This window comes from Serinus canaria, chromosome 11, assembly GCF_022539315.1.
Source record: "Serinus canaria isolate serCan28SL12 chromosome 11, serCan2020, whole genome shotgun sequence".
In the NCBI taxonomy this organism is placed as follows: Eukaryota; Metazoa; Chordata; class Aves; order Passeriformes; family Fringillidae; genus Serinus; species Serinus canaria.
In genome coordinates, this window is record NC_066325.1 from 1935218 (window position 1) to 1961788 (window position 26571).

A 26571-nucleotide genomic window follows, 5' to 3' on the forward strand; every position below is an offset into this window, starting at 1 on the left:
TATTAGTCATATGCAAAATTGCTCTGCTGAATTTTAAATAACAGATATTAATTCAGGCAACAACATCATCTGTCCCTTCTGTTAAGTACGAAATCTTGGCTTGGGCAGGAGTTCAGTTGCAGATTTTGCTTATGGAAGACAAGAGGTGAAGAATATCTGCCTGAACAACTCATCATCTAATTCCTCTTGATAGTATTTCGGAGCATGACAGGATTTCTTGAAGGATAATTGCTGCAGTGCCAGACTTGTGTGATCCAAGTGCAGGTGAACAGTTGCAGGAATTAATGGACTCTGGATGATCTCATTAAAGAGGAGAATTTCCCAGATGCCTTCAGTCTGCAGACCATAAAGTCACCCACAGTGTCTTTTCAGGCTGGAAATTTTAATCCAGAGGCAATGATGGCAGAAACTACAGTGAGAGGAATCTTTACAATGAGGACTATCAGTTTGCTGTTTGTAGCTCAGAGGGAATGAGCCTTGGTCAGGGAGTGCAGGGTTGGAAGGCTCTCCTCTCAAAGCTGACATAAAAACCAGGAACGTGTTCTGCTCTCCTCTGGAAGCAAATGCTTGAGCATGCCATTCATCTGTAATTGGCGCTTTTGCTGCTGCTCTTAAGGCACAGAAAATCATGGCAAGGTCAACCAGAAGCTTAAAGCAAGCTGTAGCATCTGCAGGGGTGCAGCTCTCACCTGGTGGCTGCTGGCCAGCCCAGAGCACTCACTGGGGTCAGAGAGCACTCGGGTTTTGAGGGACAGCTGGAGAAGGTGTCCCAGTTCAGGTGGTGATGGGCAGGGCTGCTGCCTTTGTTCAGCCTTCACAAGCTCAGCCAGGTCTCTGGAAGGGCATCCCAGGGAGGGCTGACAGAGCTGCTGGTTTCAAAGGCCCAAGTGGGACAGCCACAGTGGGAGTGTTGTTATTATTACCCTGAAGGTATAATAATAATAATTCTGAGCCAGCCCGTGCCCCCAGCTGATGGGAAAAGGGAGTCAGTTCCTGGCCACAGCCACAGCCTGCCTTTTCACTTCTGTCTGAGGCCACTCAGTGCTCCTGGGTGTAGATGTCTATTAATAGGAGGTTGCTCATGTCCCAGAGAAGTTCCTTGTGACACTGGAATTGGTCTTTTGCGTATTTGCTGCCCAAGCTGAACCTTTGTTTGCTCTTGGTGGCAGTAAGGCACAGAACATCTTAAGGAAGCTGTGTCCCTTTGGTGTGTATTTACAGCAGTTGGTGAGTTTTTAAAATACCCAAATTCCCACTGGAAGGTTCATTTTCAATTCGTATTTGTTCCATCCCACAGTGTATTTATAAGTTTGGCACGAGTCGCTGCACCCAAATTGCACACTGCCACTACTTGCTGTGTAGCTGCAAATTAAATTGTCTGAGAGTGTGACTTTCCCATAAAATAAAACAAACTTCAGTGTCAAATCAGTGAGCTCTACAGTGTGTGTCCCCCAGTGTTAGAGTTGGTGATCACAGTGGTACAAATGTGTGTGTTTGTGTCCGGGGTTCACCCTTGGTGCCTCCTGGCTGACTTGCTGCAGGTTCAGAATCTGCTCATCTTTCTGCAGCCACTTTGGGCAACTCTTCTGGGCACCAGGGAAGCCCAGCAGGAGCCCTGGAGGGAGAGGGGCTCGTGGGCACTGCTGTGAGGCTGTGCAGTGCCAGGCTGCAGTGCCAGCTCGTGTCCTTGTGCGCTTTCCCTGCCATTTTCAACCACACGTGGTTGGACTGGAGCAGGCTGAGACATTGGGATTTTTGCTCTGGAATCCTGCCAGGGGCACTGGCTAATAAATAGCTGCTGCTCAGGGGCCAAGCTGAGGAGTGGCTCAGTGCTGTGTGGAGGAACATCCCTCCAAGCCCTCAGCTCACACCCTGCTCATCCACAGCTCCAGCCCGTGGTAGAGGATGGAACCTGTGGCCACCTGGGTGTTTGGTGGTTTGCAGGCTGTGACTGGAGCTGGCAGCAGGGCCTGTTGTGTGGGGCGGGTATTTGGAGATGGGATTCCCAGGAAGAGCTGAGCAGAGGCACGAGGTTGGGTTTGGGAGGGGGTTTGGTGTCTGTGCCCTGGCTGTGCCTGGTGCAGACACTGGTGTCACTGAGACAGCTCCTGCTGCTGCTGCAGGAGGGCAGAGCTCTGCCTGAGTCACTCTGCATCTCTGGGATGAGTTACAGCCTGTGCTCAGCCCCACACTTCCCATCTATCCCCTAGCAGGACAGATGGACAAAGCCATTCCCAGTGTGTGTGCAGCCCGCCCCCAGTGCAGAGCTCAGGGAAGGGAGGTGCTCGCTGCAGAGGCAGTGCATGGCAGAGGGGGCAGCTGGCTTCACGTGGCCTGGGCTCCCCTGTGCAGGACTCTGAGCCATGACTGAGTCTCAGCAAAGGAATATAATCTTAATTTGAATTTAAAGTCAAACTTGGGTTCCAGCCCATGTAAGAGCCCAAGCACCTTTGGGTACTGATTGCTAGAAAAGTGTTTTATCTTGTTCCATGGTTAGTCTGATAATATCCCAGGCTTTAGAACAAAAACAATGGGAGGAAGAGGGTCTTCAAAAATGTTTGAGATGGGATAGACACAGGAAACTCTCCTTTACTTAAAATTTATGTCATTGAGTTTTACATTTTAGGAGGTATTTTGTATTTCTCTGCATTGCTGTCTGAGCTACCTGGGGGCATCTCTGGCCCAGCAGGGCACTGATCTGTGTGCTGGGCTGGAAATAAAGCAGTCCAGTGCTGGGTCCCTTCTGCAGGCTGTGCTGTAAATGTTATGTCATGAGATGTTTTCCATTCTGTGACTAATTTAAATTTAGTTCAGCTCTGGGAGGGAACCTGGTTTTTAGGGGTGGCTCATCTGATAGCTTCACTTCCATGGGGACATCCCAGATATTGAAGATGTGCTTAAAGCTTTTTTTGGCTGGGGGATGTGTGTCCTGGTACAGGGCCACTCTTCTCTTTAGCAGCATGGGAGAGCTGGAGGCTCAGCCCCAGGGAGGGGTGATGGCATCAGTACCTGGCTGACAGGGAGCTGGGAAATGCTTCTCTCTCTGATGATCAGAGGGCGTGTGATCAATAACTGGCTGCTGGATTGTCTCTGTCTCCTTGTTTCCTTGAAGGGCTGTAATTGCATTCTGCTCTTAATGATCCCAGCATGAAATAAATGGCTTTTAATGGGGGGGGGGGGGTTGCCTGGCAACTCATGATGGAAACTTTCTCTTCTGTGTTCATTGACTGACCATAGATGCATTCCTTCCACAACATTTTTGTACTCATAATGTGGAACCAGTCACTGATGGCACCTGTGATCCTTTCAAGGGCTGGAAAACAGATAAAGTACAAAAAATATGCTCTTAGTAACAAGGTTTCACTCTCTGTTTTTTATTTCTGTAAAAACTGCAGAGAACCTCACCACTTCTTTGCATAGTGTTGTGGGTCTGAAATGTCACCTGTTGTCTAGAGTAACAAGATCTGGTCAAATTTCCCCATTTCCTTATTGGCATCTTTTATCCAGGTCTTGGTGCTCTTCTCTGAAACCCACATCTTTTGGCTGTTCAGTCTTCCCTTCTACTCTTTTTTTTTCCTTTCTTACTTTCCCCTCTACTCATTTAAAATGTTTTCTTGGGACACACCTCAGTTTCTGCAAAGGCAGAGATTCCCTTGGGCTGCTGCTGAGTTTGTCTCTCAAAAGGGAACAAATCCAGATAATCCAGAACAGAGCACAGGCAAGTCACTGACATTGGCAGCAGATGTTTCTGTTTCCCATTTCCAGGTTCTGTGATCTCTAATTGTTACAAAAAAAACAGGTGGAAGGAAAAAATGGAGAAAGGAAGGAATTAAAGGAGAAACACAGGGTTGGTTTCCTGCAGTTCTGTTGAACTGTTTCTCCTGTTTGTTGTCCCTATAAATTTTGCCAAGTGCAAAAAATGCTTTAGTGATGTCCTTCTTCTTTACTCATCTGGAAACTAAACCTTCAAACTAACCCTGAAATAATTTCTTTTGTAATATAGACCATCATCAGTTCTTCAGCAAAAAGTCAGTTCCATGTCCACACATGCAGTCAATCACTTTTGTCCTTCAGCCCTGAGGGAATCCGTTCTCCTCATGGTTTCTTTCCTGGTGCCTGTCTCAGTGCATTTTATCCTCCTACAAACCTGCCCATGTGCACAAACACACTCAGGCTCTTTGTTTAGCCCATCCCAGGGCCATGGGTCACCTGCATCTTCTGGCATTTGGGTGACTCTGCACCTTTCCTTTGCCCTGCAGTTGGTCTCACCACTGCTGCTCCTGGCTGACCTAAGGGAGCTCTGGGGGCCACCAGTGCCTGATGCTGTTCCTGCTGTGCTGGGAGGGCTGAACTTCAGTTTTGGTCTCTGTGGGAAGTCCTCCATTCCCCAGGTGTTGTCTTTTTCTTCTTTGTGCCTGCATTTGCTCTGATGTGTCTGCTCTGCTGCTGAAGAGCTCAAACTTTCTTGCTCTTTTACACCTTATGTTTTCCATCTCAAACAGGCACAATGGATGACTTTAGTCAAGATCTTAACTACATGTCAGTACCTTTTTCTCCAGAAAATAGTGAGCTCCTCTGGCACAGTTTGAAACCTTACTGTACCCTGGTAATTTCCCATTTGTTATGCATGTCTTTGGCTTTTCCTGGAATTCCCAGTGTCTGAGGACAGCTGGGAGCTCATCCTCCCCAAATCAAGGAGGCAGGATTATACCACTTTGCAGCCATAGAAACTTCAGTCTGTCCTTCCTCACCAGCAAGCCTGCTTTTCCAAACTTCAAACTAGTTTTCTATTCTTATTCCTGTTCCCTGATTTCCTGCTGTTACTAGTCCTGGACCTGTTGCTGTTGTTCCCTGGTGGCAGTGCAGGGACAGGAGCTCTCCCCTCCAGCCAGGCCAGTTCAGTCCAGCTCTGCAGGCCCAGCCTAACAAGGACTGGAGCTTTTAGCAGGGATAGGAGATCTGGGATTTGCTGCTTCTGCTCCCTCACTTCCCGTGCTGTCTGACTCTGGCTTTGCTCCTCAGCCATGCCCCTGTCCAGGCTGGGTTCCAGTCTCATCCTTAGTTCTTGTTAACTGCTCATTTCCAGGGAGAGTTGTCTGTATGGCCTGGAAACACATTGAAGTTCTCACCAGAAACCAGCCTGGGTTTTACCTTGCAAATTCATTTTACAGGTCAAAGGTTTCCACTGCCACTCTTCACCTTAAGGGTGCTTTGACTTCTTGTGGGTCTGGAAAAGCTCTTTCCATAGGAACCTTGCCATGAACAAAACAAAACAAAGATTTTTCTTTTTTTTCTTTTTTTTTATTTTTGCTGAAGTTTGTCTTCACACTTATAAAATATGCAGTTGCAGCAGACTTCAGCACTCTGTTTGAGGCTTTCTTCTGGCAGAGGATATTGGCAAACAACAGAGGAAAAATTCTTAGCTGAGAGGATTGGTAGGTTGGTGGTCACCAAGGGGTGGATGAGCCCAGTGAGGCAGAGAAGAGGGTTTTGCTCCACTTGCTGAGGGTTCCTTGTCCTCTGGGACAGATCACTCCTGTCTGGCTTGGCCCACGTGGGCATAATCCTTCTCACCTCCCTCACCTGGCTGACACTGCTGCTTTCCATGTGCTGACATTCTGTGGGGATCCTGAGGTCAAAGCACTGGAGAAATGAGAAGCTTTGTGAATCTCTCAGTAATTATTGTTATATCACAAATGGATGCATTTGCTGGAGGAAACACTTGCAGTGTCTGGCAGCCAAACCATCCAGCTGCTACTGCATGCTACTGAAACTAATTACTTCTCAAATAATGCATATTTACAGTTTATGGGGGACCAGTTTGAGGATTATATATCATTAAATAAATGGACTAATGCAAGATTTTAAAAAGCCTGCTTTCCCAGCACTGCTCCCAGGAGCCCTTGGTGCCTGGGCCACGTCAGAAGCGTTCCCATTCCTCTGTCCAAGCCCAGTGTTGTGTTTTTAATTTATTTTCAGTATCCAAGGAATGCTGTCTCCAGCATTCAGAGGACTCTAAATCGGATGTGAGACACAAATGCACCAGAGAAACTTATCAGAGAAACAGGCTTGGCCTGAAGCCTACACAAACAACCATAAATTTTTCTCATTTAAATGAGAGGACTGGGGAGGATTGGCCCATTATAGCAGCAGTGGGCTGGCCTTGGGCACCAAGGAAAGTGCTTTGGGAGCCCCTGGGATCTGACATGACCTGAATGCTTTGCCTGCTTATAAACTTACTGTTACAGACTGACCAGCTTGGTCCTGGTAAATTCTCTTCTACAGGTCAAAGTTATTTACCAGCAGGGAATGTTTTCTCCTCTCCTTGGACTTCTCAGAAAATTTTAGCCCATTTTAACCCAGGTAATGAGGAGCTCTTGTTTCCAACCACCCCTCGCTGCCTCTCTCCCTTGAAACACAGAACAGGAAGAAACTCAGTAAATTCAGTCTTGGCCAGAGAGCTGTTTTTCTCCCTTGCTTCCAATAAATATCTCATTTCCTGAAAATCCTGACTTTGACCAAAACTTCTGGGACTTTCTAGATTTATCATCACTCATGGCCAAATCCAGTTTCAGTCAGTGTCGGGGCAGTCTCCAGTCCATGGAGGGCAATGGGAGCTCTGAGCTGGGCAGCAGGAGCTTGCTCCCATCACACTGACAGCAACCCTGTGGTTTGCCCCAGGTGGGTCTCTTCCCTGTAGCTGTATAAAAACCAAGTAATTTTGCAATGTGGCTTTGATTGTGAACACCTTGCCAGAAGCAGTTAGGAATTATTTTACATTTTTTTGGTGAAATTCCTGTTACTTTACCAGCGTGAGCCCTACACCTGGATGCCCTGCACTGAGCTGACACAGTAAAAACAGACAGCTGCCACCTGCAAACCTGATCCCACAGTGCTGAGGGAGGTGCAGTAATGCTTTTTGAAAGGAAACCTGGGGCAGAGCCTGCTGTGCCTCAGCAGTGGTCACTGTCCTGCCCGTGCAGATCCAGTGCTCCTCCCTGTGCCCTGCCTTCTGTGGCAGCTCCCAGGACTGTCTGGTGGAGCAGAGATCCTGGGCTGTGCCCTGAACAGCCCCTCTTTGACCCACCCTCCTGTGGGGGCTCACCTGCTCCCCTGGCCTCAAATCAGTGAGGAGAGAGCAGGAGTGCAATAACTTCAGGTGTGGTTCTGTGTCCCCTGCCTGTCCCAAACATCCCTGCAGGCTCAGGGCAGGCAAGGGGTGAGGAGGGAATGGTGTTGGGGTTCCTCTGGAAATGGTGTCGAGTGTTTGCTGGACACTTGGGGCTGTCACTCCCTGTCTCACACACACTGGGGACCTGAGAACAGGTTCTGTCCTGTGGTCATGGGCCAGAGTAACCTCCTGCCTCTGATTTGGGGTGGTGGGTGCTCAGGGTTCAGCATTTCACCCACACAATGGCTGTTCCAGGGCAATGAGGAGCCCACCCTCCACACCAAAGTGGCAAAGAGCATTTCAGTCTGTGTCCCACGTCCCACTCAGCCAGTGACAGCTGAAGATGTGGCTTCAGTGTGGGTTTGTGCTGGTGTGTGACATGACTGGAGAGGCCTGAGCCTGTGGGGCAGGAGGTGTTGCTCATCCTTTCAAAGCATTTTCTGCCCAGTGGTTTTCCAAGTGCTCTGGTCACCTGGTGCAGCCTGGGGGAGGCCCTGTGAGGCAGGAGGGTGCCCGGGAGGCTGCTGACCATCATGGCCTCTGCAATGGCGTTTAAAGCCCCAAGGTAAACTCCACTGCTTTTGAATAACTGCGGCCCTGTAAAGCCATTCCCCAAATCCCCCACGAGTGTGTTGGGGGCAGGACCAGGTTTCAGGTGTGACAGAGACCCTGCCCCTCCCCTGCCCGTTCATGCCAGGGGTGCTGCTGGCACAGCAGCTCTGGTGACAGGGTCCCTCACTGCTTTGGGCACTGTCCTGCTCTCACTGTGTCCACGGGCTCCTCTGGTGGGTGCACAAACCCTGTGTTCCTTCCCCTTCCTGTTCAGGGCCCCCTGCACCTCCAGATGTGCTGTTACTGCTTCTGGCTGTGGCTCAGCCCTGGCCCTGCCATCCATCCCTGCCATCCCTGTGCCCTTCCCTGGCCCTGACATCCATCCCTGCCATCCCTGTGCCCTGCCCTGGCCCTGACATCCATCCCTGCCATCCCTGTGCCCTGTCCTGGCCCTGCCATCCATCCCTGCCATCCCTGGCCCTGCCATCCCCAGCTCCTGGAGCCCAGCCTGGGCCAGGCAGGCAGAGCTGGGGAAGGGCTTCCAGCAGCGCTCCCTGCTTGGGATGCCCCCATGGTCTTGGTGCTTTCCCCTCCTCTCCACCAGCCCTCAAGCTGATTTTTTTATTCCCTAAACCCTTCCAGCATTAACTATTTGTTTACCAAACACCTGTGAACTTGCTCTGTGTTTGGAGTAGCAGTAGTAAAGTGAATGATGAGCCAGGCAAGAAGCAGGCAGGGAATTGGAGGAGAGGCATTTTGACAGTGTCTGCTGGAAGAAGAAGCAGCCTCAGCAGTGGCTCTGCTGGTGTGGTGACTGTGCCAGCACACAGCCACCAACATCTTCAGCTCTTGTGGCTGTGCCTGTGCAGAGGGAAAGGTGTGTCCAACGTAGTGCATATTTAAAAGCAATCTTTTAGCAGTTGTTTTTGGTTACTACTGTTACATCTCAGCAGCTGTCTGTCAGTGTGCTCTGAAACACAAGTGTGCCATGTCCTGACATTAAATTAGATATGGTCACAGGACCTCAGTGACACAGCTCCCCTGGCTGCCTGGGTACTCTGCACTGTTGCTCTTCCAACTGCGCCGCCTGCAAAATTTTTCCTGGAAGTAATGCAAATAATTTATTGAGTGAGTCAGTGGATTACTGACCTTAGGAACCACAGCAGTGTAAATTCAGACCCATGGAAACAATTTGCTGAATCAGTATTAACAGTGCAGTGGTCTCTAGAGCAGCAGTCTCCAAAGTGGGGTGCAGGCTCCCCAGACAAGTGTTCAAGATCATCCTTTAGGGTGCAGGAAGAAAATACGTCACATGTGGATGTAAAAAATTTATAAATATATAAGTGTATGTGTATTGGAATGCATGTGCAAACGTCTTTTACTGGCAGAGGAGCACTAGGGGAAGTCCCTTGGACTAGGGGAAGAAAGCCTAAAGAACACAGCAGCCCCCAGAACTTGTTCTGCTGATTCCACGAGTTATTGAACAAAGCAGAATGTGTGCACTTGGGAAAATAAGGCTGGAAATCATCTACTTAATCTCTTAAGAAAATATGTAGGTGAGAGCCAGAGATCATGTTTTCTAAGCCTTGTTTTTGAAGGGATGTTATTTTTTATTACCCTGTTTAGATTCAAGTAGCAAAGCATGCCTGTTGCTGCAGCGTGCTGCTCCAGGCCCTGCGTGGGGCTGGTTCATGCACAGGGGCCCGTGGCTGCTCTCTCTGAAATCCTGTGGGCTTTGCTGATGCTGGTGAAGATAATTTGGTTCCCATACAGAGATGGCAGCACAGAAACCGGCAGATTGCACCCTGAAACCTCGAGGAGGTTTCAGAATTTGCACAAAGGGGAAAGTCCTTATCAGTGCAGCTCTGCAGCTGATCCTGTGCAGCTGTGAGTGATGAACTTCGGGGTCACGGGGGCATTTGATGTTTGTGGTTTGCTGTAGAGCTGCTTCTTCATATTTGCTTCTAGAGCCTTTCCCCCCTCGCCCAAATACTGGGCAAGTGAACAGGATATGCAAAACCCCAAAACCAGGGGAAACCAGGAGGAGTAATCAGCTTTGATAGGAGCATGGCTGAAGGCAGGGGTTTGTAGTGTCTTAGTCACCAGTGGCTGCAGTGGAGAGCTGATGTCTCATGCTGGTAGAGAAGAGAGGAAGGAAGTGGATTTAGCAGAAAATTGATTGCATCTACTTGGGCTCTTTCCAGCTGAATCCTGAGTTAAGTACATTCACCCTGAACTAATCGTTGTGGAGAATTGGCTGCAACCTCACATACTTCTTAAAAGGAAAGCTAAGCATTAAAGGAACAATATCCCTATTGTACCTGAGTGCCAAAAGAAGTGAGTGTACTATCAGGAGCTGTACCTATTCAGCCCTCTGGCTTGGGAGCTGCTCCAAAAGAAGTGAGTGTACCATCAGGAGCTGTACCTATTCAGCCCTCTGGCTTGGGAGCTGCTCCAAAAGAAGTGAGTGTACTATCAGGAGCTGTACCTGTTCAGCCCTCTGGCTTGGGAGCTGCTTGTGGTTTCAGTACTAATGTGACCTGTTGCAGGAAGCTGTGGTCAGTCCAGCACAAAATATCAAGGGCAGCCCAAGGAGGGCTGATCTTTGATTAGATTCCAAATTGGCTGGGCAAACCCCAGTCCATTTCAGTAATTGAGCACAGCTATGATGTTCAGTTTTGTTTTGTTTACGGCAAAGAATACTGGAATATTGTCTAGAACACATATCTAAGGCCCTAGAGAGGTTTTGTTCCAAGTTACCCAGGATAAATCTGAAGTAACATTATTAACATCAGTGTAATTGTTCACCAGGGTGGGCAGCAGGAGAGTCGTGCAGGTCTTACAAATTTACAGCTAAATAATCTAAACCCAAAGAATGTCCTTCAAAACTAGCAGATGCTTTAATACTTTTGTCATTCGGAACTTTTTTTTTTCCACTGTGTACTGTCCTCTCCAAGTTTCCTTTGTGCTCCTGGACCCTAGGACCTCTCCTTGGCACATTCTTCCATTGTCCCATGAAGAAAAGGGCTACAGCTGTGGCTGGAGATGTCACTTCTAGGCACTGTGGCTCTTAACAATCTCGCTTTCTTGCAAAGGTTCGTCTCAGGGGAAGGGGAGCTGAGCACTGTGAGTTGCTGTGGGTGCTGGCTGAGCACTCTCTGGCCGTGGCTCAGCCCAGCCCTGCTGGCTGTGAGGAGCAGTGGCAGTGCCTCTGGTGCTGCCTGGCTGGTGCTGACTCACACTGGGCTGCCCAGGAAGCCTCAACTCTGCAAATCCATTCTTGTTGTTGTGAGACAGCAGGAGAGAGTTTAGGGAAATTGCTCATCTCCCTTGAGGCTCTCCTGCATGTTGGCACAGGACTGGGCTGTGTCCACTCCTTTTGTTCAGCACACTTTTTTGTGTGCTAGGAGAGGTGATGCTGCAGCTCACTCCATGTGAAGATGACATCCAGCAACCTGCCTGCTCTTCCAGCTCTTGTTCAGGTTTCTCTTCATCTGCTTCAGAGCCTGGCTAAGCTGGGACTTTTAGTTGAGGCTGAACTTGAAAGGAGAACAGTGACTTGCAGGAAAGAGCCTGGTAGCAGTGGTGAGGGGTCTGCAGTGCCCTCAGTCCAACACCCTCACCCAGCCTTTGCTGGTTGTCAGGTGGAGCCTCCAGCAGGTTCTTACCCTGCTCCAAATGTCCACATGACAAAGGACCAAACATCTTTTTTTCCTTCTTCCTTCTTTTCTTCCTTTAGTCTCACTGGAATAGAGTAGCATCTTCTTTTGGTTGTATTCCCATAGGAATTGCCTCCTGTGTTTCTCAGCAGCTCACCCCATCACAAAGGCTGCTCAGGACCTTGGGGCAGAGCAGAGCTCGGGAGGTTGGTCCTGTGTTCCTCAGGGAGATCACACAGTGAGAACTTTGATTCAGGGACTCTGTTCCATTTGTGTCCCCACACCTGTGTTGCACAAGGAGGACCTGAGCAGAGTCTCAGAATGCTGCTAGATAAAAACACCAGTTGTGCTGGAGACCTGCATCCCATTCATAGCCAGGTGCAGCTGAAGTTTCAGACTTTGTCTTGCAGAGCTCTTTAGTCTGGTGGTGATGGCTGCAGGGGCTGCTGTGTTCTCCTGGATGCAACAGAAGCTTGAGATCAGCAGAGGCTCAAAACAAAAAAGGGAACAGTTCATACAATGCACAGTAGAGTGGTGGGACTGCCTCAGGGACTGCTTAGAGGCCAAAAATATAAATGATCTCATAGAGAAATTAGACAAATTTGGGAAGAATTGGCCCAGTGAGGCTATTAAACATAATAGTTATGATGCAACCTGTGGTGCAGGAAGGCCTTAAGTGCTGGCTGCTGGAGGCTCAGAGGTTATTCCTGGGAACCCTGCAGCTGTGTGAGCCCTGTCTGTAGTGCTCCTTCCCAAGGAACTTCCCCTCTTGGCCAGGACTGGTGCCAGGATGCCAGGACAGAGGGATCCTTGCTACTGGCATTGGTGGTGCTTGCTGGAGGCTGAATGGCTGTGTCCTGCCTGGAGGGCTGGCCTGGAGTGGGCTGGATGGGTTTGGGGATGGATTTACTCTGCCATAGAATGGGCTGGCACTTGGACCCTGGGATAGTGTGATAACACAAGGACTCTTTTAAGTCCTGGCTTACAGGCAGCAGCTGGAAATCTGGAATTCTTTGCTGATAACAGACAAGAGGCTGTGATGGAATGGTGAAAGCTTCCCAGAGTGGAAACTACCTTGGGGGAAGAGCTATACCCCCTGCCCTCACAGCTTGATGAGTGCTGGGGAGGCCTCTCATAGTTTGGTGGGGGTTTTCTTGTGTTTGTAAACCCAGCCCTGGGGGAAAAAACATTACAGTGAAGTACTTGGAGCTTTATTTTACATTTTCTTGTGTTGCCACTTGCTGGCTTGTTAAGTAATATATTTTAAGACATATGTTAATATATGGACCCAAAGTAGCTGTTAGATCAATGCAGGCAGTTGTATTTCTGATTTTAAATATATACTTGGCTTATGTTTTTGCAAACCCTTTTTCAGCATAAGTTCTTGTGATAGAGCTCTGTGGAAATAATTTATGTGTTAACCCTGAAATTGATGGGTGGTATGGGATAGAATAAATATGTAAGTGGGAGAGAAAGGAAACATCTGCCAATTTAAACTTTAGCAAATTATATGGAAGCTTGGAAGTATCTGCTAAGTTTATAATACAGTCTGCACAGGAACATCTTGCCAGAGAGCCAGAGGTCAGAGAGCTTCTTGTCCCTGCAGTTTTAGGCAACCTTTTGGTTAAAAACCTGACCCAAGAGTAGGAGGAGACAGAAAGGAAGAGAGAATTCCACACTAGAGTAAAGATATTAGCTATCTATCTACAGAATCCTGCTGGAGGCTGACAGCTGCAGTCATGCAGCGAGGTTGGGGCAGAAATGTGCCCTGCACAGCTCAGTGTGCCCTGCACAGCCCAGAGTGTGCCCTGCACAGCCCAGAGTGTGCCCTCTGTGTCCAGCTGCCCCTGGGGGCTGTGCTGGGACGAGTCCCAGCAGAAATGCAGTGCAGGGATGCAGGGTTGCAGAGATGCAGGGATGCAGGGCTGGATGCAGTTGAGGAGCCCCTACTGGGCACAGAGTTCTTCCCTTCCATTCCAGGCTGCCATTGGCCAAAAGCCCAGGGAAGAGAATGAAGTTTTTCACTTGGTCATCGTGGCAGGCTGAGGTAAAGGGCAGAGGAGGGTCTGGAGTTCCCTGGGGCTCAGGCAGGTCAGAGTGATGGGTGCTGTGTTATATCAGGGCTGGGGCACAGCTGTGAGCCCAGCTTGGCACAGCCAGAGGGGCAGGGGCTGGAGAACAGCCCAGGAGGAGATGGATGGTACTTGTAGGGCACCAGAGTGTGCTTTTGTGAGAGTCCCAGTAAGAGCTGGGCGCTGGTAACTGGGAGGGAAAATAGTTCACTACCATCTGCCTTCCAGGGCAGATCAAGGAGATAGAGAGGGAGAATGAATGCTGACTTTGTGGCCACGGTTAATTCACACTGAAAAGCTCAGTTTTGGTGTGCAAATATGAATTAGTATAGAGAATGGCTTCCAATTAATTATTTGAAAATAATTTATTTAAAAATAAAATTTAAACTATAATTTTAAACAATTTTTATGCTTTTTCTGCAACAATATTTCTTGAAGTTGAACCTCCTGCTCTCTTTAAAGTGTTCATATCTTGCTATGCCTGCCTACCTGATGATAATATTTTATTAGAATTTGTTCACAGACTCTGAATACTCTTTCCTGAAAGAACCTATGTAAAGGGAGAAAACAATACACATCCTATACTCCACCTTCATAGGCCTCCAACATACGATGCCACCTTTTGTTTGCAAGAGTTTAAATTTCAAATAAAATCCCAGCATTCTTTTGAAAAGAAGGAAAGGGCCTCTCCCCTGCTTAGATTGTCAAATCCCAGACTAGCCTGGAATTGAATAGGCCAAGTCAGTGACCTCAGGCAGAAAGAATGTTGGTTATTTACGTAGGGCTTCTGCTATTTTAGCAGCAAACCTTTTCTTCTGAAAGGACAATGTATACTGTTTTGTGTTTATGGCCGAGTAAAAAGCTTGTACATTTGAGATTTGCATCGTAATAGCCTTGTAACTCAATATACAGCATCCTCAAAAACAGCAGTGCAAGGCTCTGTTTTGTCTTAGCCAGTGCAGGTCTTTAGAGGCTTTTACAAAAGTTCTCTGAAAAACCGACCTTAGGATTCAGCTGCTTACACGTTTGCTTTGGTGGCTTTTTTTTTTTTTTTCCTTTCCTTTCCCTGGAGTTTTGCTTTTTTTTTAAACCTAAAATTACACGTGGTTTCTTTGGGAGCTATCAGGTCAGTGCTCAAAATATTTTGATGCATCTCAAGCTAAGCTGTGCCTGCAGCTTGAAACCAGGAAAACGTGTGAGTGTGTGTGTGTGTGCAGTCCAGACACTGAGCATTTTTCCTGAAATAATGGGAGATCTTTACAGGCATTCTGGCCTGGTGGATGAGCCTGCAATTCCAAATGGTTTTTAAAGTGTGCCTTTCTCAATAGATTGTAACCATGAGGAGCTATTGTGTGAGTAAAGCACACATTTAGGATCCAATCCTGCATTCCTTAAAGTCAATGGGAGTCTGAGCGTGAAAGGAATGCAGGATTGGGTCCTGGAACAGGGGAGCAAAACTGTGTGCCAGATTGCTTTGAAAAGAAGAATACAGCACATCCACAGTAGCCACTTTTTAGTGTTTCAGATTTCAAACGGCTGGAGTCTGTGAAAAGTGGCTTCTGCCAACATGCAGTATCTTCTATTCAAAGGAATTTGGCATTGATTTTTTTTCTTCCCCTATCTTAAAACCTCTGAAAACCCTAGAAATTCACCCCTTCTTTCACAAAGCCTGAGCATTATGAGGAGGGGAGGGGGCCGTGGCAGTGGGGGATGGAAATGTCTCCAAGCCCAGGGGCTGGGCTGGAGCTCAGTCCCCTCCTGGCACCCTGGCTGGGGTGGCAGCTTCACCACGGGACCCCTGCACGGAGGGCTTGTGCTTGGTGGCTTTGTGTGAGTCCACTGCAGGAGCCCGAGGAGAAAAATTTAATTAACAGAAATTGAGAGCTAAAGCAGCCTCAGTTTGCCCTGCTCACAGTGGGTGGAGGGGCAAAAACCCCGGGGAAGGAAAGCTCTGTGCAAGGCAGAGGGAGGGATGGGGAACTGCAGGCCCAAACTCACGTGGGAGTAAAGGAGGAATGGCAACAAATAGAGAAAAAGTATTAGAAGCTCTTGTTTTCTTCTGGCACATCTTCAGTTCCTAGGCAGGCAAACCTCCTCTACTGCTGAAAAGGAAACAACTCTCCTGGGTGAAATTCTGCTCCTGTTTTAGCCAGAGGTGCCTGGGCAGAGGAGGTAGCAGGGGTGGCTTGTTATTACTTAATGTTTTCAATTATTTATTGTTTTTGTAAAACTTGGTATTTCTCTTGAAGTTTCAGCTCCTGGACTCATCTGGTGACTTAAAATTTAGCTTCCACTGTTCAGAAATAGTAGCTGTCCAGCCTAGAGGTTTATGGAGAACTGGTTTGGGTTCTGGAGTTTCCACTTGCCCTTCAGCTTTTGAGTTCTGTGTATCCCAGTTCCTCACCATCAGGGGGTGTCACCCAGGGCAGAGGGACAGTCACTGCTGGCATGCCAAGAGAAGCTGCAGGTGTGCCAGAGGTTGGTGGGCAGTGGTTCCCATGGTGATGCTGCTGTGGGCAGGACCCTGGGCTGGGAGAGTGCCTTTGGGAGTGTGGGCAGCCCATGGTGCACCACAGAGAGCTCAGAATCCAAGCAGCTCCAGACCAAGAGCCGGGGTGTTTTGCAAAACAAAAGCCAGGTTTGGCCAGGTGAAAGTTTCCATTTCATTGAGCAGTGATGGAGAGCCTGGCAAGGTGGGCAGTGGGCAGGCAGCAGCATTTGCTCAGCTCCAGCCACCTTGGGTCTCATTCCACCTGCTTGGGGCTTTGGGCAGTGCATGGGAGTTTTCCTTCACTGCTAAGGGAAATACTTGAGCAAATGTTGTGCATTAATCCTCTGTGTGTGTGTGTTTGCATGTCACTGTAGTCTGAAGGCTTTGGGAGACTGTCACTTAAGGTGCTGGGATGAGACAAGTCCTGGTGCTGGTGTCACATCAGTCACTGCAGAGATGGCATCTGAAGCAGTTAACGAGCAATTAGGTCCATGGTTAATATTGCTAACTAAAACAGGCTCAGTTCTTTGGTCAGCCAGGCATGAAGATCTCGGGCTGCCACGCTCAGCAAGCTGAGCAAGTCATGGGCCAGAACTCCCAGGGCACAGAGATCTCACTGCCTGTCCCCATCAGCCTTAGCACTGATAGCTCATCAAGTAGGAAGGAGGAACAATCTCAAGGAGAGAAGCAATGTGAGATGATTTTTTTTTCTTTTTCCTCCAGAAAGGGCTGTTAAAGAAGGATGCTGTGAGTCTGTCTTGCTGCTGTGAGACAAGTCAGGAGCTCCTGGGTGCCCTTTGGCCAGCAGGAGCCGGGCATGGCCACGCTGGGGGCTCTGGCAGGGCCCTGGAGCTGTGCAGGGCAGGGACAGCCACCCTGCCTGCACCACCTCTCTGCTGCACAGCCGTGTCCCCAGCCAACAGGAATGGCAGCCTCTGAAGTGATATTCCACAGTGTTAACTTGGGCTGTTCAGACTGTTAATTAGCTCTGCTTTAATGAATTTCCTATCTTTAGCACTGATACCTACAACTGAACTCTGGATTGCACTCCATATGGGAAGGTTTAATTACATTTTGTGGCTAAAATAGTGTCCCTGTTCCACACAGCTGTGACATTAGGAATAACAGGACAAGGTTAGTCACTTCACTCTTTGTCCCTCTAACACTGAGGCTTTCCCACATGGAGTTAAAAGAGGCACATGGCTATGGGGAATACCACGGAGGTGGTGGTGAGGGGGGCTCTGCTGTGGGTTGTTCAGCACGCTGGCAATCTCTGGGATGCAGCAGGCATTATCTGGGAGGCAGGGCTGGGGCTGCAGCATTCCCATGATGTCAGAGGGGAGCTGTTTGAGTTTGAGCAGCGTCAGGCACGGAGACAATGCAACTTCTCACATGAACTTGCTTACTCTACAGTGCTACTAAATCACGATTACCAAGGGGTTGTGTGTTTTCAATCATCAAAGTACTTAGAATATTATAATAATGCTTGGCACTTTTCAACTTCAAAGCATGCTGCAAACAGTAATTAGGTCTAATAACCGTGCTGTGACAGTGAGACATTCCTATCTCCTGTCTTACAGCAGCCGGGGGGTGGCAGCCCCTGATCCGGTTGCATCCGTCCTGTGTGAGACAGGAGATCTCCCACTGCAGGCTGTGATTGATAAACTGACCTCCCCACAGGCAAATACTCAGGGCCAGCAGCAGGGAGGGCTCAGAAGATGCTTCCCAGGCTAAAGGGGAGGGGGCAGGACACTCCCAGTGCTCTGTTGGGCCATGTCCCCTAGACTGTAAAACCAGGGCTCACTCACATTTTGTTCCGTGGAGTCCTGGAGCAGCATTTGAAACAGCATTGGGAAAAAGTTTTTACTCTGTCTTGGCTTCCTGGCTGGTGTTTTCAGCACCCAGCAAAGCATTGTGGAGACTGGGGAGAACACTTGTGGACAGCCTGTGTTAGCTGGAGGTCATTTTTCCTTTTGCAAGCCGCCTTTGAATTGTTCTTTTGATAAAGGAGCAGCTCTCCCATTCCTTCCTTTTAGTTTATGACATGTAGGAGATAAAAATTGTGCAGGAAGTAATTGATACACTTATATAACAGAGACTTATAAACTGGTTAAATGTCCAAACCACTGTTAGACACTTAGAGATGGTTCTGCTTTGATGTATTTTTTTTTTAAGAATTCCACAAACCTGCATTCTTTTGGATGTTTGTCACGTTGGTTGCAATCACCAGTTGTGGTCGGTCCTTGGGATAGAGTCATTTCTAGCTTTCATTTCATTATCTGCTAGATTATCTGGTGATGTTTGCTGGAGTGTTTGGGAGGTCTCTGCCTCCCACCCGAGGTGGTGGAATCCCTTAGCCTGGTGCAAGGTGGGGCTGTCAGGAAATGGGAGCTGCTGGTTTGTCACTGGCAGAGCAAAACCTTTGTGTTCTGTGGGGAAGCAAGGCTGAAGAGCACTCGGGGGAGAAGGGGCTTCCCCCCAGGAGCTGCTGCTGGTAGCTGGGGGCTCCCCCTGTGCATTCCCTGCTCTGCTGCTGCAAACTGGTCTGACAGGGCAGCCAAGGTGGGAATCCAGCAGGAGGGGCCAGCAAGGGCAGGGTTTGTGAAACCCCACCCCGTGAACTCTGCGCTGGGCTGCTCCTTGTCATTCTAATGAGCTGTAGGCAAGTTGCATCAAGTTTTGTCAGAAGCTCTTGACTTTTTTTGTTTAAATATTATGAAAGCAAATAGTAACCAGGCTTGGCTAGACACAGTCAATCAAAGGAAAGCCAAGCAGCAGGGCCTGTGCGCCAGTGGGCCGGGTGATGTCACCTTCCCTGGCTGGCCAGGTGCTTGGCTCAGCTGGCCAAAGGAACTTCACGGGGGGTAACTCGTAATTTCTGCCTAATTGACAGGAACAGGTTACAGTTACACAGAACAGGCTGGTGCTGTGCAGGATCCCCAGGTGCTTCAGGACCTTGAGAGGTGAAGCCCCTTGTGCAGCACCTGGAGCTCAGGGCAGGCATCCCAACATCCCAATGTCTCAACATCCCAACATTCCAACACCCCAACATCCCAACGTCCCAAGGTCCCAACATCCCAGCATCCCAACATTGTCTCAACATCGCAACATTCCTACCTCCCAACACCCCAACATCCCAAAGTCCCAACATCCCAATGTCCCAACATTCCAACACCCCAACGTCCCAACATCCCAATGTCTCAACATCCCAACATTCCAACATCCCAGCACTGAGGTGTTGCACCCACCCTGCTGCCCTGGGGCTGGGGACACCAGCACTGCCTCTCCTGGGGATTCCTGTCCCCTGGCTGCAATTGCCAGCACTTCCCTCCTGGCTGCAGTTTGCACTTGATGCCCAAGCACTCGAGGGTGGTGTCTGCCCATGGTCAGTGCTGTCAGCCCTTCCAGAGGGCAGTGGAATGTACACTTTTGCCTTTATTTCTAAAATGCAGAATGTAGAAGCCAATATAGGCACCCATGGTTGTTTGAGTGATAACTTGCTGTTTCTTGTTTGTGAGATAATTATTGTACAGTCCCTGAATTAAATTCTTCTAAGGGAAAAGGCCTGTCAATCTTATTAATCACTGCTAGCAATAGTCATTATCATGTGAGCAAGCTGCTTGCCTGCTTTATGAGTTTAGGCAAGTCAGTTCCCTAATAGGTCTCTTGTTTTTTTCAGCTGAAAAGTGGGGGAAATGGTATTTTCCCTCAGTTTTGAAAGGTGTTGTGCTGGGAGTGCAGAGGTGGCAGGTGTAGGGCAGGGAGAGCAGCTCTGTGTGCTGGGCAGGGATCCCAGCAGTGCAGGGCTGCTGGGGACACTCACAGTGGGGCCAGGCAGGGCAGGTGAGGCCTGATGTGTCTGAGGCACTCCAGAGCACTGGCTTTGCCTTCTTGGTTTGGATCAGAGGCTTCCCCCTCCACCCCAGTCCAGGAAAGCACTGACCCCACTGGCTCATGCTGTGCCAAGGGAAGAACAGGAGCAGAATTTGTGCCATTCCTACCAACCTCAGCACTGGCAGGCTGGGCTACAGAGTGGCATGTCCTCCTGCCCCTTCTGCAGTGCTCAGGAGATGCTGAGCCTCCCTGCACTGGCACCTTGCTCTCCTGCAGAGATCCCTCAGCAGCCAGTGCTGGGATTTGTCCCTGATTACTCCTGCTGCTTTCTCAGCACGGTGGGTGTGTGCTGGGCTGAGGGGCACTGCTCCTTCCCCTGCAGCAAATACCCAGTTCCAGGTTAGCACAGGGAAAGAGCTGCTCCAGCACATCCAAGGCACTTCATCTCCACCAGCTAAACACAAGTTGTGTGCCAAGCCTGCATCTGACAGAGACAACATGTCCTTTACAAAGCCATTCTGTCCTCTTCCCATTTTTCCTCTCATTCCATGTACTTTGCCTTTCCCTAGAGAGTTTTAAAAACAGCTTTGACAAGCAGGAGGGAAGAGCTAGATGTGGTTGCTCCTGCATCAGTTGAGAGAGGCCCCAGGGTCCCCTGATTGCTGTCCCAGCCCTGTGCCTTGTTCAGGGATGGCCCCGTTTTACCTGAGACTCTTGGAGGGGATGAGCACATCGCCCACATCACCAGGGTCCTGGTCCCCACCAGAGCCACAGGACAGCTGGAAAGACAAACAAGGGCAGGCTCCACCTACCAGCAGTATGGAGACAGCAGCCCGTGAGATCCACAGCCCAAGAATGTGCACACAAAAGAAGCATTTCCCTCAGCCACGACAGTAAAACCACCAGACAGCCACATGCAGCATGTGATTTCCCAAAAGCATCAGCCCAGCTCCCAGCCCCTTTGTGCCACACGCTGTTTCCCAGGATCACATCACACTGGCAATGTGTAAAAAGCACTTCCAAACACTGAAAATCAATCATATTTTCCTCAGCATTGTTTATGGAAACCCTGGGGAGCACTCCTGCCCCTGTGAACTGGCTCAGAGTGCAGGCCCTGGGCAACAAACCCTCCAGGAGATGGGTGATGTCAAACCCTTCCAGGAGATGGGTGATGTCAAACCCTTCCAGGTGATGGGTGATGTTTAAACCCTGAATGGAGATGGGTGATGTCAAACCCTCCATGAAAATGGGTGATGTTCAAACCCTCCATGGAGATGGGTGATGTCAAACCCTTCCAGGAGATGGGTGATGTCAAACCCTGAATGGAGATGGGTGATGTCAAACCCTCCAGGAGTTGGGTGATGTCAAACCCTTCCAGGAGATGGGTGATGTCAAACCCTCCAGGAGATGGGTGATGTCAAACCCTCCAGGAGATGGGTGATGTCAAACCCTCCAGGAGGCTTTGTCAGTCAGAGGGAGCCACCAGTTAATGACTGTCTCAGGCTTTGTCAGTCGAGTTCCACATGGGCTAATGAAATGCCAAATGTCAAAACTTGAACACAAAATCTCTTGTTTTCTATGTGATTTTACTGTCCTTCCCTCCGTCACGTGTGCCTTCTACTGCTTTAGTGTTGCAGGGAGCTGCTGTAGTGTTGATTATTAATATTTTTGAGGGTGGCAGGAGCATCCATATGCAGTGTCCTTTATGTAGTCCTTTGGAGACAAACTCTGCTGCTGCTGATTGCAGGGGATGTGAGCCTGCTGGGATTTTACCTGCCAAGAAAATTGTCTCAATTTGCAAAGGAGCCTTTTCCCCCAAATCAATTTTGAGCTTGGATTGCAAGTTTTTCAGGAATTGTTATCAGCTGGGTTCCATAACCTGCACTCAAAGGTAACATTTAGTAGTACCTAAGGCAAGGTTTGGTACCTGATTTGGTCAGGCCAGATAGAGCCAAGAGCCTGATCCTCAGCCCTGGCTCTGGATGAGCCCTCCAGGGAAGAGAGGGGCCAGGAGCAGACCCCACAGACAGGTACAGGGGGTCTGCTTTTCACTTTGCATCCTGAACCCCTGGGTTTGAGGATGAAAACCAAAATTCTGATGGTCCTGTGCTTTAACAGGGAGAAGACTACGAGGGAAAGCATTCTACAATGTCAATGGCAAGGTGTACTGTGAAGAAGACTTCCTAGTAAGTAAGATTTCAGGCATTTTTTTTTCTTTCTAAAGCAAACTGTTCTTTTATGTTGGCTTGTTTGCTTTGAGAGACAGTTGATGATGTGGGGCCTCCTGGCAGTGGTGGAATGGGGAAGCATCTGCCACTGACTCCTTGGTTTGAGGTGGCGGCTGTAAAACCAAGAACATGACTGTCCATAAGCCATCACAAGTGTAAAACATGAGAATAAACCCTGGAGCTGCTCAGGCTTGGGACTTGAATTGCAGCCCCAGAGACTCTCCTGCCAAGGCTGAGCTGGAAGTCAAACACCTGGGGAACAGCAGTGCTCAGAGGAGGGAGAGCTTTGTGCTGGGTCAGGGCTGTGCATTGCTTTGCTGGGGCACACTTTGATCATGCTCTGCTCACAGCTCTGGGGCTGCCTTGGGGTTACTGGGAGCTGCTGGCCATGGAGGGGCAGCTCAGGTTTTCTCCCTGCTCACAGAGCTTTTGTGAAGGCTTTTCTTTAATAGACACTCAGTCAGGAAAGGAAAAATGAAGCCTGTTGCTGAGCTGTGTTGTTCCAAAAATAAAATATTCATGCAATTAAGGGTGAGAATTATGCAGTGCACCACCAATGATTTGATAAGTGCAGACCATTTAGAATTAAGATGAAGAGGATGCCATGGCTGGGAATTGCAGTTAGAGAGCAATGATATATTTTAGCTTAGAGGAAGATGAATTGGACAATCAGTATGTTGAATTTATGCCACCTTATTTATTGAAATACCATTAATTTGGAAGCTTGGGTCTTCCAGAACGACTTTCCATTTCTAATGAATGTAAATCATGCTGTTTGCAAAGGAATTATTCAAAGTATATCCCACAATAAAGTTGTTACTGGCAGTTCAAAGTATACAAATACATTTCTCATCAATGCAATCTATAAAAATCATGGAAATTCCTAAGATATAAATTATATTTGCCTTTGTGTGTTACACCTTTACTGTGAGCTGGAGCCTGTTGGGGAAGAAACCAAAACGTGTTTTGTGCAGAAAATAAGTATCTTGTTATAATTGAAACTTGTTCTTGTTTTGCTTGCATTCAGGAGAGAAAATTCTTTTCTCTTCCTTGTTTTTTTTTTTCAGCTCTTTCTTTACTGTGCTTCTGCAGAAGCACAGGGAGGGGGAGAGGAGATGGAGTGTGAGAGGGAGGGGCTCAAACCTTGGAGATTTTTCATTTGAACTGTGTTGGAATGTGCTTTCCCCATGATCAAAACCTTTCATCCAGACTTAATGACATGATTGTTGTTATTAGCTTGTAATTTCAGCCTAAACACAAGAATTTTAAATCTAAAAATCTTAATCTTTTGGAGAACATTCAGTTTTCATGGGGTGGGGGGAAAACTCTTTAGTTCAGGCATGTTCTGTAGTGGGTTTCTGAAGGAAGATACTTGCAGAGATTTTCCCAGGAAAGCTGAGATTAAAGACCTGATAGGAATAAACTTTCTGCAGGTTAGGGAACTGTTGGGACATTAAAGGCACAGATTTTAAAGCCCAGACTTCCCACAGGTGTGTTTTAGCAGACTCCCAGTAGCAGAGGGATGGGGGAGAAGCAGATGAAGGGACACTCTGTAAGTCAGCAAAGAAACCAAACTCTGATGTGATCCCTGCTTGTGGTAATCTTGCTGCAGCTCAGGGAGTAGCTGCATCTTCTCTCAGCTCCCCTGAGCAAATGTCATAGCAAGAATCCTAGGAATGGCATGGTATCACTAATGAAATCAAACAACCTTGCCTGTTTTAGAGTTCTGTGACCAGGGAAAGCACAAAGCTGTTCTCAAAGCTGAAAGGAAACAGGCTGTAAAATAGCCATTAAAGAGGAAATTATTTTAACTACTTCATCTTCCCAGGTCTTCCTCTTGAACACTGGAAACCCAGTCCTGTCTAAGAAGAGGCATTTTCAGTCCAAAGCAGAAAATGAAATGCCTTTTTACTGTATAACTGAGAATTTCAGTCTCCAGCATGACTCCAGTTCTTTGCAGCTCCCTTAGAGTGCAGCAGGATTCCCTGCTCACCAGGTAGTGCAATGTTAGGGAAATCAGGGCAGGGGGATAAGAAAAAGATTATTTCAGTTTGGGAATGTAAACAGATCCAGTCTAACTGCATTGTAATTGTATTGCTGCTAGGAAAGTACAGCCTGCCATGGTGTCCTTCCTCTTTCTTGGCCTTTGCTTGTCTGGGAATTGATCTGGAGATGCAGATGCTCCTGTTGGCCTGGGAGTGGGGTCACAGCTCTGTGCACTTGCAGCCCCACAGCCTGTGACAGGTTATTTCAAACATGGCAAGGGTTAGTGCAGTGCTGTCCCTCAGGGCACTGGTGACAGCCAGGAGACCAGAGGCTGTGTGTGACTCCAGATCCTTCCAGGGATCCCCAGGCTCAGACTGAGATGCTCCCTTGCTCACGGTGCCACCAAGGCAGCAGTGCCTGGATGAGCCCCTCTTGTGCCTCCCAGTGAGAGGGGAAGCTGCTGTCCTGTCAGTGGGGGACAGAGGTGGTGGCACCTGGAGCCTCCCTGGTGCCTGGAGGAGAGGCTGTCCCCTTGCCAGGAAGGGCTGTCATCCCTGCAGAGCTCTGTCACCCCAGTGCTGCCTCTGCTGATCCCATTCATGTGCTGCAGGTGCTCCTTCCCTGTCACCCCTGCAGGCACACTGGGTGTGTCCACAATGATTTTGGGTCTGCAGTGAGTGGCACCTGCACAGTGTTGGGCAGAAAAGCTGAAATGGCTCTTGAAGTGAACAAATGCAGAAAATTTTAGTGAAGAATGGATATTATTTATGGGTTTCTTCCCACTGTAGCTGCTAGAAATATTGAACATCCTATAGATGTCAGTGTTTTATTTCTCCTGCAATAGCACATTTTGCTGTGCTGGAGCAGTCTCCAGAGCTGCAGTCAGTGGCTCAGATGGGATACCTGGTTCTTTAACTACCACTCACTCCTGACTAATCAGCTCTTCCACTCAATCAGAGGTGGGATGTGGAATTCACTGCAGTGTCACCTGTGGTCTCTGAAGCCAAGACCTTGGAAAGACCCATTTTCCAATCCTTTCAGATGTTTGCCTCTTGGAAGAGCCCTCCTTGGCTGAAATGTCCCCCTCGAGGTCCAGCCAGTGCTGGGTCCAACTGCTCCAGGGGTCTCTTCCTCTTTTCTCTTTCCCTTCTCTTTCTCTTCTCTCTCTCTTCTCTCTCTCTACTCTCTCTCTACTCTCTCTCTTCTCTCTTCTCTCTTTTCTCTTCTCTTCTGCCATGGCTCCCATGCAGGTGGCATTTGAGCAGGGCACAGTTGTCACTTGAAGCACAGAGAGCCCCTGAGATTTTTGGCTGCCCAGTGCTTCCAAAGCATCAGTTGGGGGCTGCTGGCATCAGCCTTTCCAAAGGTGCCCCTCTCTTGGAAAAGGGCTTTTGATTTGTGGGCACAGGCCAGGGGTGAGCTGGTGCTGTGTTAGAGATGGATCATGAGATGATTGGCTCTCCCAATTAAGGGATAACTATTGTGTAAATATTAGAGAAGCTTTAGTGATGTTCAGTTATGTTGTTGTAGTTTAGATGCCCTCTGTTCTCCCCACAGTTCCCTTTTCCCCCTGTACTGTTGCCATCAGACAGTCTGGGCTGTCCAGGACAGGTAAAAGAAGCTGCACAGGTGTCCCTTACCTGGGGCAGGTGGGATGGAAAAGCTCAGGGGGTGCTCAGGGGGTGGGCATGGCAACCCCTGCCCTCCAATCCAGTTACAAAGCAGTCTGCACTGATAAATGGCAAAGAAGAGCTGAGTGACAGACTCTGGAGGGGCCAGGGCTGGCTGATGCAGCCCCTGAGCTCCATCTCGAAGGTGAACCGGCCACGTGGTGTGCACGAGGAGAGTTCCCAGTGCTGCAGCTTTTTCCCTGTGTACTCCTTTTGTTGTAATTTTGTCAAGGTTTAATAAACCTTTTTCAGTTTTCAAAGTGAGCAGCTGTCTCTCCCACTGGTGCTCCTGGTGAGCTCTGGGAGGCTGCCCCAGGACACCCCACACTGCCCCTGCCAGGTCTCGAGGTACATCCTCCTGGCAAAGAGTGTTTTGCTCCTACTGAGGGCACTTTCTCCACACCAGCTGGTTTCTTTTGCTCTGTCTTTGCAGGGAAGAAATGTCAGAAGTTTTTTCCCCACTTGTGCAGTTGTAGGTGGGCAGGGGATGCCACGGTCCTGCCTTCTGTGGGGCCGGGAGTGGATGGCTGGGAATCCCCTGCAGCTGGAGCACCTGGAACACCTCTGCCCCCCTGGGTTACTTTTGTCAGCCTCCTGCTGCCAGCCCTGATTAGCTGCACATTCTCTCAGAGCTTAAAGCCTTATGGGCTAATTGAAGGAAGTGAATGAATCAGATTTAAAAAAAATAAATACACAGATAATTCCACTTCTGCCTAAGAGATTGCCTGATCTGTGCCATTTCCAGGAGGATACTGCATGTGTGAGGAGCAAAAAGAACAAAACCAACCCCCCACACTTCACATGCTTTGCTTTAGCTCTGAGGAAGATCCAGTTACTCCTTTAAATGCCACCTTAAAGTAACAAGTCCAGCAATACCCAAGTCTTGCCCCAGCCCTGTTAGGAGCTGT

The 26571-nt window shown here is 48.8% G+C and overlaps 1 protein-coding gene across 2 annotated transcripts in view; it reads left to right on the forward strand.

Annotated features, from left to right (window-relative positions):
* WTIP (WT1 interacting protein) overlaps window positions 1-26571 on the forward strand; it is an 89136-nt gene that overhangs the window by 37409 nt on the left and 25156 nt on the right. Inside the window, exon 3 of one of the 2 annotated variants that reach the window (XM_030227643.2) lies at window positions 21898-21965. The exons of the other annotated variant lie outside the window; for it this stretch is intronic. Within the exon in view, the coding sequence (XP_030083503.2) occupies window positions 21898-21965 (68 nt within the window). The remainder of the gene's footprint in view (window positions 1-21897; window positions 21966-26571) is intronic. 2 annotated transcript variants of the gene reach the window in all.